General features: G+C 37.8%; 1 protein-coding gene across 1 annotated transcript in view; it reads right to left on the bottom strand.

The window, feature by feature from the left end:
* Positions 1 to 4,343: 4,343 nt before the first annotated feature.
* Positions 4,344 to 14,537, bottom strand: part of slc2a3a (solute carrier family 2 member 3a) — a 29,321-nt gene continuing 19,127 nt past the window's right edge. The window contains exons 7-11 of the mRNA XM_027144050.2: positions 10,829 to 11,016; positions 10,631 to 10,735; positions 9,698 to 9,796; positions 9,401 to 9,604; positions 4,344 to 5,515 (exon numbers count right to left, since the gene is read on the bottom strand). Coding sequence (XP_026999851.2) covers positions 5,144 to 5,515; positions 9,401 to 9,604; positions 9,698 to 9,796; positions 10,631 to 10,735; positions 10,829 to 11,016 — 968 coding nt within the window. The 3' untranslated portion in view covers positions 4,344 to 5,143. The remainder of the gene's footprint in view (positions 5,516 to 9,400; positions 9,605 to 9,697; positions 9,797 to 10,630; positions 10,736 to 10,828; positions 11,017 to 14,537) is intronic.

The following is a 14,537-nucleotide window of genomic DNA, read 5'->3' as shown; positions in this document are numbered from 1 at the left end:
CCCGAATACTGGTATCCCAGACGAGCCCCCAAGAACTGTAAGGAATTCTCCATCCATCGCTTGGACAGGGTAACCCTCTTTTCATCTGCTGCCTGGGCAGGATAACCTAAAATTCAGCCTCTTGTTCCTCTGCTCGGTTTCTGTTCTCCACAAGGCCTTGGGGAAGTCTCAATGAAACACACACGAGTCAGTCTTTCAAAGAGAATTACCAAAGTTTATTAGGAAAAGCAGGAATATATAGTCGTACAAGAAGAAGGATGGTGTAATGTGTGTGTAGAGCTTAATGCTAGTGTCCACAAAAGCAGCCTTGGCCGTTATCTCAATGTAGGAACCTCCTAGCCAAAGTATCATGTTTCTTACAACTGCTTTTGGTGTTGCAAGTGCGATACGTGCAAAGCAGGGGTTCCCACTATGGTAGAGAGGGGGTTAAACTAAGGTCAAGGCATTTGTGTGTATGTGTAAGATAGAGAAGGAATGTTTATGTGTGGGTGTGGGGGAGAGTGTGTGTGTGAGAGAGAAAGAACAATGTGCTCTATACAGAAAGTCTCCTAACATTACCAGAAAAGATTGTTTTATACAATTATTCTCATAGTGTCAGAACAAACAGTATATGGGGGTGTATAGACACAGACCAGTCAGAATGCCCATGCTGACCTCTTTCCACTGCTAAAAGCACCTACAGTGGATCCATGTGGGCCAGAACTGGATCTAATTCCCCAGATCTCAGTGTAATCGAGCATCTGTAGGATGTGATGGACAAAAGTAAAATAACAAGTAAAAGTCTTAAGGTAACTGATATATACTATACTTAAGTAAATTTCTGATATTTAATGTACTTAAGTATTTGAAGTAAAAGTAAAAAATAAAATTTCAGTGATTTTCGCTAGGCATAAGAGGCACTTAATCCAGGAGGAAGAATCTTTCATTCCAATGTACAGAAACATTTCTTGCAAATATGGCCACGGGTGTATAACGTTATCTTCTTGCATCCTGTTCACCACTACCTCCCAAGAGCCCATGAACGTATTTTACGTTCATATCAAGGTTTGTATTTGTGTCTTTTTAATATGTGTTCGCTTCGCTTGAGTTCAATATGGTATTTTCATCAAACGCGCATGTGAGTGGGATGAATCGGACTGATTCGTTCTAAACGGTTCGTGTCTTGAGTCAGTGCTGATCCACAAGTTACTAAAGTTACTCACTTTCGGCCATGCCTGACAGCCCCTCCGACTCTAAATAAACTAATATCCCGAAGTATATGTAACTCCTGTACACCGATGAGCTGTTGTTACTGCTCTTGCGTAAATCACTGAACTGATACAGCAACAAATGGAAATGGTTATGATTTAATGTCTTATCAACGTATGAGTGTTTAATTCAATTGCATTAGTTTTTTAAACAACTGATGGAGCGAAAGAAACATTTCAAAATTATGCTTTTTTTGTAAGTTTTTGTAAGTTGATGAAGATTAGTTTATTAACTTTATATCTTTAAGACAGGTAAAACACCCACATTTGCACAACAATGCCTGTACTGGGTGTTTTAGTTGCAAAACTTAAATGTAAGAAACATATTCAACTAAAGTGGATTTGGTATAAAACGAACTATATGGACATTATTAAAGCTACTATTTTTTCCCCCCACATGTAGACCGTACAGAATCTGCACACGAAGCATGTTCTCCTTTTTGAAAATGCTGTACAGTGATTACTGTGATGATTTTCAGACGAACTGAATGGATTTCAAACTTGATAAGCATTTAAAAAAAAAAACAAGCAAAAAAAACCTTTGACACTTTTTCATTGTAACTTTGAACAAATGTTTTAAACTCATGGTATCTTAAGTATGTAACCTAGTGAACCAGCATTAATGTATTCAATGTTAGATTCAATGTTAGAGATTTAAGCACTTATGTACGTCGCTCTGGATAAGGGCGTCTGCCAAATGCTGTAAAGGTAAATGTAAATGTAAGTTATGATTACAAAGAACTTTTCAAATGTGTTAAATTGATTGTATTAATATCTGCCGGCAGCGAAAGGAATTTAAGTCATTATGTCAATGTGAATTACGTCATTACATCGGGACGTAAAAGAACTGGTGAACTGGATTATTGAAATGGTTAATTAAAACGAACTGTCCAAAAGAACCGGTTCACGGAAAAGAACCGAACTTCCCATCATTACACCCCAGGTCTACGATACTGGGAGGTCTTCCAGCAGGTGTTTCCATGGAGGTTTCAGTTGTGCTTCTGCCTTCTTTTGGCAACATTACGCTGAAATAAAGCGTGCAGAGTGTAATGCAATTTAGGACTAGTGATTCGCCAAATCTCCCTTATTGCAGTCGCACACATTTCTTCTGATTTTTTTTGTAGTAATGAGTAACGAAGACGCTTAGTGGAAATGTAACGGAGTAAAAGTATACATTTTATCTAGAAAATGTAGTGGAGTAAAAATGAAAATTGACAAATTTAAATAGCAAAGTAAAGTACAGTTACGTGAAATTTCTACTTTAAGTACGGTAACGAAGTATTTTTACTTCGTTACATTACAACACTGCTTTGGACAGTTGCTGGCAAGGATTTAAACTCATCAACCTTCCTCACCTCGCTCCTTGCAACCACTCCATTGCATTTACTGTCTTGTTGCTTCTGACTTTCATTCCCCTGCACCTCTATATCTCTAGGCTAATCTCAACCTCTTGCCTTCTCTCACTACAGATAACAATGTCATCCATAGTCCATGGAGTTCCTGTCTGATCTCACCTGCTCTCGACTGGTCGATCACCATTGACAAGGGTACAACTATATTACTTAATTAATAATTACATACTGTATTACTTTTTCATGTATTGAGTACATTTTTTACCTTAATCCATTTTACCTAAGTCATTCTACAAGAATAATCTCCTTATCTTGGGCTATTTTAAGGCATGTACCACTCCAGGAAATCTTCGCTGGAACCATCTGGGTTCTGGAGTCCATTTGCATTTATAACCTGTGCTGATGTACTGGTTATGTTTTATGAAATGATTGTTGTGTGATGGCATTATTCTAATTTTCAGATTTACACATTACAGAAGCTACAGGTGAATCTTGTCAGGGTTCAAGCTTACTGCTTGATTTTCAACCTAAAACTTAACCGTCCTGTTAAAGCTGGAAACACATTTCCTGTTTTGGTACATTATTGTTGTAAATAAATAATATAAATCTTACAGCAGTTCACAACCATTTTATTGACTTATTCACACCGTAATAATAGGGACAATCTGTTGCACTCTGTTTTCAATGAGAGGGGAAAAAAAGAAAAAAATCAGATAATTATATATATATATATATATATATATATATATATATATATATATATATATATATATATATATATATATATACACACACACACACTATGGTTACTGTTATATATGTATATTATTATATATTCTTCCATCTTAATTTCTCTGTTCAGATTTCTCTTGTAGAAGAAGCAGCAGAGGAATCATCAAGAAAAAGCAACAATAAAAATTTAAATATAGATACATTTAATTAAAGTTTAAAATATGTATTTATATCAAAATACCTCTATAGCTTTTGCACACTAAATGGTGTTTACAGTGAAGCCACTAATTAGGGAGTGATGGCAATATATGAGTATTATTTGGTAATATTATTTTTACATTCTATGACAGAGGTCCTTTGTTTTATCCAGAAAGAGCTGCATACTGTATGACTGCAGATTTTTATTATAGCCAAACACTTGAATATTGATTGAAAGGCTGCTGAACTGATTAAACAAGTGAAAGCCTGCAGCCACACTGGCACATTCTGTATAAGAACATGGGATTAGACCCTTGTGTATGGCATAAGAAAAATAAAGGTTTGGTTCCATTTTAGGCTTCTAAAATTACTTCTCAACACAGTTTTGTTGATTAGCCCCCTGATTTCATGTGGAAAGCACACACAGACCTAAAACACACACACACTAATCTGACCTTCAAGGAGAAAAATCAGATACATTAATTGCACATCATAGAAACAAGTAAGCATCACCTCGGTACAAGATATACTATAATCACACTTTTGACATTAGAGACAGGAAAAAGCTAGATATTTCAATGTTCTTTTGGACTTTAAAAGTGCACAGCAATAAATACATTTCATTTTTACACAAATATATCTGATGGTCAAAATATAAAACAAGAAAAATTATTTTAAAAAAAGCAATTACATGCAGGCATAAACAAACAAACAAACAAACAAACAAACAAACAAACAAACAAATTAATTAATTAATTAATTAATTAATTAATTAATTAATTAATTAATTAATTAATTAATTAATTAATTAATTAATTAATTAATTAATTAATGTGCACACAGATAATCAAGTATATCACTAAGCAAGCAAGGTGAAGTTTACATTTCGGTACCATAAATACCTCTAAACTGCCTCAGTTTTAAACATTTCAATTGGTGCACAAAAACGCTTATACAATAAGTTGAAAAATGTAACAATTTTCTACCTTTTCACAGAGATTATTTCAAAAACATGTCATGTGTATGGCTGGGAATTTTAAATGGCCTATATATGAATTAACAGTTTGTTTGCAGGAGCGGTTCTTTGAATTCATTTGCACTTGTCGAGGCCACATTCTACACTAAAGGATAATTATGTTCTCAATTATGTGAAAGCATTATTACTTAGTGCTTACTTCCATTTCCGAAGCAACTATATTCATTTTTAAGCTCTTAAATACTTTTTTCAAACTAATTTTGGAATCTTATTACAATATATAAAATTAATTACTTTAAACATAAACCTGTTTCATTATGTATAATATGCACATTGTGATGAAAACTGAATTTAAAAGTACTAAAAATTCCAAAGTCCAGTCCAGTCCAATAATAATATAAGCCATATATGTAATATGTGAGGATTTCATTGCACTAGCTCCATCAAAACAGAAAAAATGACACATTTCACTGACATTTCACTGACACTGTGGACAAAGTATCTATCTAACATCAAAAATAAATAAATAAATAAATAAATAAATAAATAAATAAATAAATAAATAAATGAATGAATGAATGAATGAATGAATGAATGAATGAATGAATGCACAAATAAATAAATACCTTCAGTTTTAACTAAACACTTTCCTGGAGAGTAATGTTAGATTTGTCTTTTGCAGTAGATGTAACTAGTGGTTGTGTAGCAGACTCAGGTTTCTCCTCACCAGTCACACCTCCTGAAGCCATGTTCCCAGAAGAACTTGGTGTCTCCTTTGCTTCGGAATTTGCTGCCACCAGTGGGACTTTCTCCTTTGCTGTAGAGTTAGGCCCTGTGACCACATCAACCTCTTGTAGACTGGTGCTTGGAAGAGGAGGAACCCCGCCGAAGATTTGAGCTATCTCTTCAAAGGTTCGACCCTTGGTCTCAGGAACGCAGAAGTATGTGAAGATGAAGAAGAAGATGAGTAGGACCGTGAAGATAATGAAAACATATGGCCCGCACAGTTCCTGTAAATAAGTAAGATTCATAGATGTTAAAAATATTCCAAAGAACAAAACCACACCCACTTACAAAGTCCTAAAATATAAAATTACAATACTATATTGTACAAATAATAATACGGTATATCCATCCTTTGTTCTGGAATACCTAATAAATGCACTATAAGTAAATGTATCCAGTAGCTTGATGGTTGTATTTCACCTTATTTAACCACCAAGATTCTGGTTGATTCAGCGAGACAAACAAATTCACACATTGGACCAGAAGAAAAAGAATTTGGTTTATTTAGATTCAACTCTCATAAAGACACTAGTTTCTATTCACTTTCTACACATAAGTCTTCAGAGACCTTGGGGTGTAACAGTTGGTGGCCATCAGTGATACAGGTGATACAGGATACCTTAATTTTTTGCTTTAATCTGTACAGGCTCTGCAGGTCAGAGTCCCCTCACTCTACACCACTGAGCTTGTGAAGTAAGCTACACCCAGTTAGCAGCCCCCTGACAGACAAGTTTGTGACTACAGATGTGGCATTTTAAAAAGCCCGCCTCGGAGAGAAAAATGCTGCGAGAACCTCCGGTATTCAGTGAGACTCTATCGGAGGGGGGTCAAATGTTCGGCGCGGGAAATTCAAAAACCTGTAGAGGGTAGTTGTGTTTCATGTAGGCTGACGAGTCGACAATATGTGATATTTTCTTTTACCAGTTACATAAACAGTCACATCCGCCGCAGAGGTGGGAAAAAATTATACTTCTAGGAGTAGTTTTACATCACTATACTTTTTACTTTTACTTGAGTAGATTTGTGAAGAAGAAACTGTCCTCTTACTCCACTACATTAGGCTACAATGAGCTTGTTACTTTTCTTTTTACCCCTTTGGTATTCTACGCATCAATTTTAATGTTTTATTTTGACAGAGAGAGAAACTTTCGCTATGGCTCTACCACGTGACTGTGTTTCAGCAATCAAACGTAGTCTTTGCAGTCTCGTCACGTTACCATACACACTCTCAACGGTGGGACGGGTTAATTACTGTAGCAAAAATATTTGTGAAACTTTATATTTATTTGTGGATCATAGTATTCAGAATAACGAAACAATTCTGACCCCATAGAAGTTTCATAGTGACATCACTGAATGATTTTTTTGGTCAAATAGTTTGTTTCTGCATGTTTTCACACACGCACACGCATGTTTTTTACGTTGACCGGCGCAGTTTTCTGTTCAGCATGCCTGGTATGAAATGTGTGTGTTTCCTTCTGTTGTTCTGTCACTGGAGACACACACACACAGTTTATGAGCTGCCTCGTTCTAGTTTAATTTAGTAAAATTTACCTGAATTATTTTAATTTAAGCTATTTTTTAATTAATTAATTTAAATTTATTTTATTGATCGGATGAGCCATAATTTGCCTAAAGATTATTTTGTATTTTTGTCTGTCTGATTGTTGTCTTGTGTTAAAAAATAAATCCGACGTTACTCAACAGTTACTCAGTACTTGATTAGTTTTTCACCAAGTACTTTTTTACTCTTATTCAAGTATTTTACTCTTACTCAATTATTTGGATGTCTACTTTTTACTTTTACTTGAGTCATATTATTCTGAAGTAACAGAATGGACTCAGTGGACTCAGCCCAGACTTTGGCCACATGCTTTTGATTATGTTCTGTGTTCACGTGTCTGCCCCACTCTTGTCTCTTCCTCCCCGCCTCTGCACACCTGTTCCCTATTGTTAATTGTCTTGTGTATTTAACCGTGCCGCATTGCTGATGGCGGTGCGGAATCCTTGTCTCGTGTCATGTCTGGTCATGTCTTTGGTTGTCTTGTCTTTGTCCCGGTTTCGTGTTTTTTTAGTTAATAAATACAGTTTATTTTAGCTATCCTGCATTTGGGTCTGTTTTAATCCCTGCATTGCTGACACTACCTGTCTAACATGGTATCCACCAATGGTGAGCTCGTTATGTTAGGTTATGTTAGCTGGACCACTGTTTTTTGCAGCTACCCAGACTTCACTGTCTTTCTAACCAGCAGACCCGAGGCTAAGCCTTCTATCCTCTTGAGACACTGCTCAAAGCTAGTGTACAATGCTACTAAAACACTGGGGTTGGAGCTGTGTCTTTTCCACTAACTCTTCTTATAACCATTCAAGATGTTTTTTTTTCAGTGTGCTCAGATATTTCTCATGCAAAATGTGCAGATGAAGATGCAAAAACAGTGCACCTTACTGCTGATTTGGAGCCTGATTAGGGGATGAATCTGAATCATGTGATGCACTCTAAGCTGATAGCTGTAAAGATAAACAACCGTAGTTAGGTCCGGGAAATATTCTCAATCTGATTGTTCACTAGTATTTAAAATCTAGAAATGACGATGAATAACAATCATGGCCTGTTTGGACTCTACAAGCTGGTAGAATGTCAGATTGAAAATATTTTAATGGTTGTTCATCTCAACAGTTATCAGCTTAGAGTGCAGCACATGATTCAGATTCATCAACCTCAGAATGGCAGCAGCCGGGATTTGAAAGTATGCTGATATGCAGCTCATTGTATCTAATTTGTTCATTTTTGTCATATTCACATTATAGCACAATGAATTTTTTTCTTTGCATATCTTAACTTTGGAACTTGGGGTTAAAATGCAAAGTCAGCATGATGCAGAGAGGATTATGGGCCATGCTCAGGGGTCCATGCAACAGTAGCAGGTTGATGTGCGTTGGGGATTAACCCCAAATTACCTTCCGATCAACAAACCAAAGTCTTGACCATTTGAGCTTCCACCGAGCGTTCTTTTAGGGTGCTTTCACACCTGCCTTGTTTAGTTCGGTTGAATCGTACCAGAGTTCGATTGCTCATTTGGTGCGCTTCATTTGGGCAGGTGAGAATGCAGCAATCGAACTCTGGTGCGCACCAAAAGCAGAATAAACAAGCGGACTGAGACCTCGTTGAAAAGGTGTTCTCAGTACGCTTTCAAACAAACTCTGGAGCGGTTCGTTTGTGGTGAGAACACGACCCGAGATCGAACAGACCTAACTGCAAAAAGTATTGCGCATTTTGGACTAAACCAGCTGCCGTAATCAGTGGCGCTGTGCATTATGGGATGAGGAAGTGCTTGACAGTTTCTATTGGCAGTATTAGCACAACAATGGCAGGTCGCAGACAGACCTTGAGTTGCGAGGAGGTGAGAAGCCTCATAGAAATTTGGTCTGATGAACACATTAGATCACAACTTTCAAAAACTCACAAGAACAGCACGGTTTTCTCTTTATTTAGCAAACAGATCAGGGACAGGGGGTTTCATAGGTCTGTGGAGCAGTGCCAGGTTAAGGTGAAAAAAACTCTGCCAGTAGTACATCCAAGTGCCGGATGCACTTAATAAAACAGCCACGAACCACGAACATAATTGCAGTGCGCAGTCATCTCTCCATGGTGTATGCTGTATTTTCCTCTTTTTGTTTACTTCCGGAGTTTCGTTGGAATTTCCCGCACGTTTATTCTGACCAATCGAGAAGCAGTTTAGGAAATACGCTCAAAGACATGTGGCCAATGAGTGATGTGGATGTTATCACATGACAGCATTTTGGTTCGTTTCAACTGGTGCGAAACAGAATGATCAGTGTGGTGTGAAAAAGAACCAAAACTGCTAAAAAGCTACAATGTATCATTGTACCGAAACTATAGAAGTGAAAGCACCCTTAGACAGTGTCAGTCAGGAAGGATTTCAGAGTTTACAGTACAGAGCATAAAGAGAACATTAAATAGGTTTGTGACACCACATGACATTCAGACATACTGTATGCTGTTTGAGCAGTGAATGCACAAAATTAGACTGATTGCCCCTAAAACAGGATTAGTTGGATGCATTAGAATCTAGAGTAACAGCACTAACCTTTAATTTTGGGAAACTGATGCCCACAAGGAAATTGGCCGTCCAGTTGGAACATCCCGCAACGGCCATGGCAGCAGGACGTGGTCCTTGGGAGAAGAGCTCAGCAACAATGAACCATGGGATGGGTCCTGGACCCATCTCAAACATAGCCACAAAAGCAAACACTGCTGCAATGCTGACATAGTTCAGAGATGGGATGTAGTTCTAGTGAGGAACATAGGAAATAAATACAGGTCATGGTCACTGGAAAAAAGAATATAAAATGTATGACATCAGTAAAGATGAAGTGGGACCTACCAATAAAAGAGTGATGGTCATTAGCAGGGCACTGACTGCCATGCCAGCCAAGCCAATGAGATGTAAAGTCCTTCGTCCAGCTCTTTCAACAAGGAAGAGCTTTAAGCAAAAGAAGTGTGACATGAAAACCACAAACAAACAAACATGCTGTATTGTACATACTATTTACAGGATTTTCTTCTTAAAGTGTAGTCAATCAGCCATGACCTGTCTGGGGTCCAGTGATTATATGAAGTTTTGTATATTAGCTTTTCAGCATATAGATTATTAAATATAGCTTATTCACCTAACTTGCAGAGCAGATAGGTTTAAGTGCCTTACTGGAGGAACCCACAGTTTCAATTTATCATTGCTGAAGCTTAACTTGGCTTGACTTAAAACAGATTAGATTAGAATCTGACTCAAGACTTGAGTCGCTTTGTGAAATTCTTGTCTGGATACGGGCATGAAAAAAACATGACTACATTAATCACCCAAGGGTTATTTCAAAGATTCATTCTAAGAGAAAACATGCATTTTACAAATTCCCCAATTTGTGTAGTTTGACCACTGACGTTGCTGTCAGCATTCCTGTCAAAAGAAGAAAGCCTTCATGCGGGTGGTGTATTAGACATCAGGTCTGTCAGGATTGGCAGTTGACCCAATTGAAGGGATAACAAGGGATACCTCACATGCACAGAAATGCACAACTGTCTAAGCGTTGATCAAGTTTCCATTTTGTAATTAACTTTTGCCATTATCCCAACTCTCTAACACAAAACTTTCAAAATGAGAAAAAGAAGTAAACTTTGGATAGTAAACAGGTCATGGCTGATCAAATACAATCAATCAATCAATAAATAAATAAATAAGAAAACCGAGAAATGATTTATTTCATTTAGGTTTTTATATTCATTTAGGTGCCAACAGTTTTAGCTAAGCTTGTATACTTACAGATACCACAGTGAAAACAGTGTTCACAATTCCAGCTCCAATGGTAGCATATATTGGCTTGGTCACACCAGCAGACTTAAAAATCCCTGTTGAATAGTAAAACACCTGAAAGACACACAGTTAAGTACACAGATGTGCTTTTTAAATACAGGCTAGTTGTTAGATAATCTGGTGAGATTTGCTGTCTGTATCACTCACAGCATTGATCCCGGATAGCTGCTGAGAGAGCTGAAGCATGACAGCGATGAGAAGTGGCTGACGATACGCGGCTGTGCGGAAGAGCTCAGAGATGGTCGCCCTCTTTTCCATGTTCATTTTTACACTTTCTTCCTTCATCTCCTGCATGTCTTTTGACACGTCCTCGCAGCCACGGAGACGCACCAATGCTAAAAGATAAAGCAGTGGTTAGTTATTCTGTTTAGTAGTTTGTCATTTTGTGGCCTCAGTAGATTAAATCAGCTTGACATGTTATTCATCATACAATTAATCTTAAACAATTTTATTACACTGGTGAAATTAGTCCAGAGTCCAGAGACAGGCAGATTGTTTTGATCTATGTACAAAGGTAATTTATTGAAATTCAGTCAATTAGAGATTCATTTCAAGACAGACCTTGAACAAACAAGACACAATATAACATTTACATTACAGAAGTGCTTTGTGGTATTCATCTACTATGTCCTCATGTTAGTTCAGCAGGTTACTGTCTAAGTTATTATGTCCCACAAGAATTCTTTAAAAATAAGCAGTACTTCTTAAATTTCTTGTTAAAGTGATAAGTCTAAATTCCTTGTCTGAAGATTACTAGGGACAGTTCACTCCTCCACCTGAGTCCAAGTATAGGGAAAGTCTTTATGCATACCTTTCTTGTATATTGAGGCAGGGTGGCTCAAGTTGTCAAGTGCAAAAAGCTGAAAGTGTGGACATGGGTTTAATAAGTGCCTTCAGGTAGGTGGGAGTGGGTAGATCTTTGGATTTGTAAATAAACATGAAAAACTGGTTATAAAAGGAGAATAAAAAAGGACCCATATCTGATCATTGTGGGACACTTGTGGAGAATTTGCATAAAGCAGATGGAGACCCTAATACATGATATAACCTTCCCTCTAGGTAAGTAACCTGTGCATACAGTGACACTAATTCCAAGGCTCATAAGGATGTACAGGAGAGTCCAAGTGGCAAGAAGCATAACAGAAAAAGGTAACAGTAACAGAAAAAGGTCTTTGTTTTTGTGGAATTTGCTGCTTTGAAACCAGGCTGGTTAGGATCTTGCTTGTTACTCTGGGTAAGAAAGTGATATAACCAATAGCATGTTTAGTAGCCACTCTCTAGTTGCTTGATGTCTGAGCTATCATGTGTAAGCTTTTCAATTATAGGTTTCAGGATAACCCTAGCTATCTTGAAGGCAGCATTTGCTTAAACTTTTGGCTTCAGAAGTTGGCCATAAGCACTCAGGAAGGTGAGCAAACATGCAGAGGATGGGTAGATGCTTTCAGCCTTCCTTTGTAGGAGGATGTCTTAGCAGCCATCATATGCAGAAAAAGTGATATGCAAAAAGACTTGGCATTCGTAACAATCTGGCTTCAAATTGGCATACTCCACAAACTTTCAGCACTCAATCCACACAATCCACATGTTAATGTATGGATCTCAGCATGTCTGACATACAGTATCTCATAGAATTGAGTACACCTCACATTGTTGTAAATGTTTTATTATATCTTTTCATGTGACAATGAAGAAATGATACTTTGCTACAATGAAAACTAGTGAGTGTACAGCTTGTATAACAGTGTAGATTTGCTGTCTCCTCAAAATAACTCAACACACAGCCATTAATTAAGCCAGCTATTAAGTGAGTACACAACTAAGTGCAAATGTCCAATTTGGGCCCAACTGTCAATATTTTGTTTGGCCACCATTATTTTCCAGCACTGCCATAAGCGTCTTGGGCATGGAGTTCACCAGAGCATCACAGGTTGCTACTAGAATCCTCTTCCACTCCTCCATGATGATATCACAGAGCTGTTGGATGTTAGAGACCTTGTGCTCCTGCACCGTCTGTTTGAGGACGCCCCACAGATGTTCAATAGGGTTTAGGTCTATAGACATGCTTGGCCAGTCCATCACCTTTAGCCTCAGCTTCTTCAGCAAGGCAGTGGTCGTCTTGGAGGTGTGTTTGGAGTCGTTATCATGTTGGAATTCTGCCCTGCAGCCCAGTCTCTGAAGGGTAGGGATCATACTCTGCTTCAGTATGTCACAGTACATGTTGGCATTCATGGTTCCCCCAATGAACTGTAGCTCCCCAGTGCTGGCAGCACTCATGCAGCCCCAGACCATGACACTGCCCAGCAACATGCTTGACTGTAGGCAAGACACACTTGTCTTTGTACTCCTCAGCCCCCTGTTACCTCACTGTTCTACTTCCCTACATCTCGTTCATACACATGTATTCTGTCTTACTACGACTGACTTTCATTCCTCTTCTACTCACTACAGATCACAATGTCATCTGCAAACATCATTGCCACAGCGATTCCTGTCTGACTTCATCTGTCAACCTTTCCATCACTATTGCAAACTAGAAGGGACTCAAAGCCGATCTTTGATGTAGCCCACCTCCACCTTGAACTCCTGTCTGACCATCAGCACATCTTACTGCTGTCACATATCCTAAACAGAGGTGGGAAGTAACGGAGTAAAAATACTTTGTTACTGTACTTAAGTACATTTTTCTGGTATCAGTACTTTACTCCACTATTTATTTTTCGGACAACTTTTTACTTTTACTCATTACATTTTTACACAAATATCTGTACTTTTTACTTCTTACATTTTCAAAACGGACTCGTTACTTTTAGTATTATTTCTTCTCATTGAGCGATGTTTCCAGCGTCCATCATCCTATCATTGTGCGGCTTTTTCACCATGTGACTGGTGTACTGTATTATTTACTGGCTATCAGATATAGACTAAGGATAGCAGAGCTAACAATGAGCAGCATGCCTACAAAAGGAATGGCTAATGTAAAATTCAGAGGGAGTCACCAATGTTAAAATAACTAACAACGAGGACATTCCTGAACACACATGGCCATATATGAGGGAGATGTTTGAAATAATCGGCGTCAAAAAGGATTCCTGGCGAATCCTTTGCGAATTGTATCAACCAGGGGAGGTTCTAGTCCTTTTTTAGGGTGGCTTCAGCCCCCTGTCTGTAATCTCAGCCACCCTAAAACTATAAGGATCATTTTTACTTTCATAAATAAACAATTAACAAAAATTCTGTTAAAATGCAGGACATGTTGTCGATGTAAAAGAAAATTATTTATCAGTTTGATCCAAGAGCGATGTTTTTTTATTTTACCTTTACACACGTGTGTTGTATTGTATCAAAAGTGCGTCTTCAGCTGTCTGCTTTATTTGAACAGAAAAGCACAGGTACGCGCAGCGTGCATGCGCAGTCAAAGCTGGAGGCGTTTATCTATAACGTTAATCAGCGGAAAGACGCAAAGACGGCAACCAAATGCAGTGAAATTTCGCTATTCTTATTACCAGAGTTGTCATATAATGTATAATATAGAACTCTTCTTGTTTTAAATTCTCACTGAGGGCTAAACCCCCCTAAAGATGAAATCCTAGAACCGCCCCTGGAGTCAACCCAAAAAACAAGTGCTTAATTTAATTAACATTAATTTTGTCATTTGTAAAACATCACAATAATTTTGAGTTGTTTTCAAGGACAGAGCTGGAATCTCCCTACAGTTTGGGATATGGCCTTGGTGATACACTTGGTATACTTATATTATATTATATTTCCAAAATTATTGGGTCACCTGACCTTTCCTGCTATATGTGGTTGTTTTCTGATCTCATCCCTACTGAACACCTTTGGGATGAATGTGAAC

This window comes from Tachysurus fulvidraco, chromosome 7 (genome assembly GCF_022655615.1).
Source record: "Tachysurus fulvidraco isolate hzauxx_2018 chromosome 7, HZAU_PFXX_2.0, whole genome shotgun sequence".
Taxonomy (NCBI): domain Eukaryota; kingdom Metazoa; phylum Chordata; class Actinopteri; order Siluriformes; family Bagridae; genus Tachysurus; species Tachysurus fulvidraco.
This window is presented reverse-complemented; position numbering and strand designations above follow the sequence as displayed.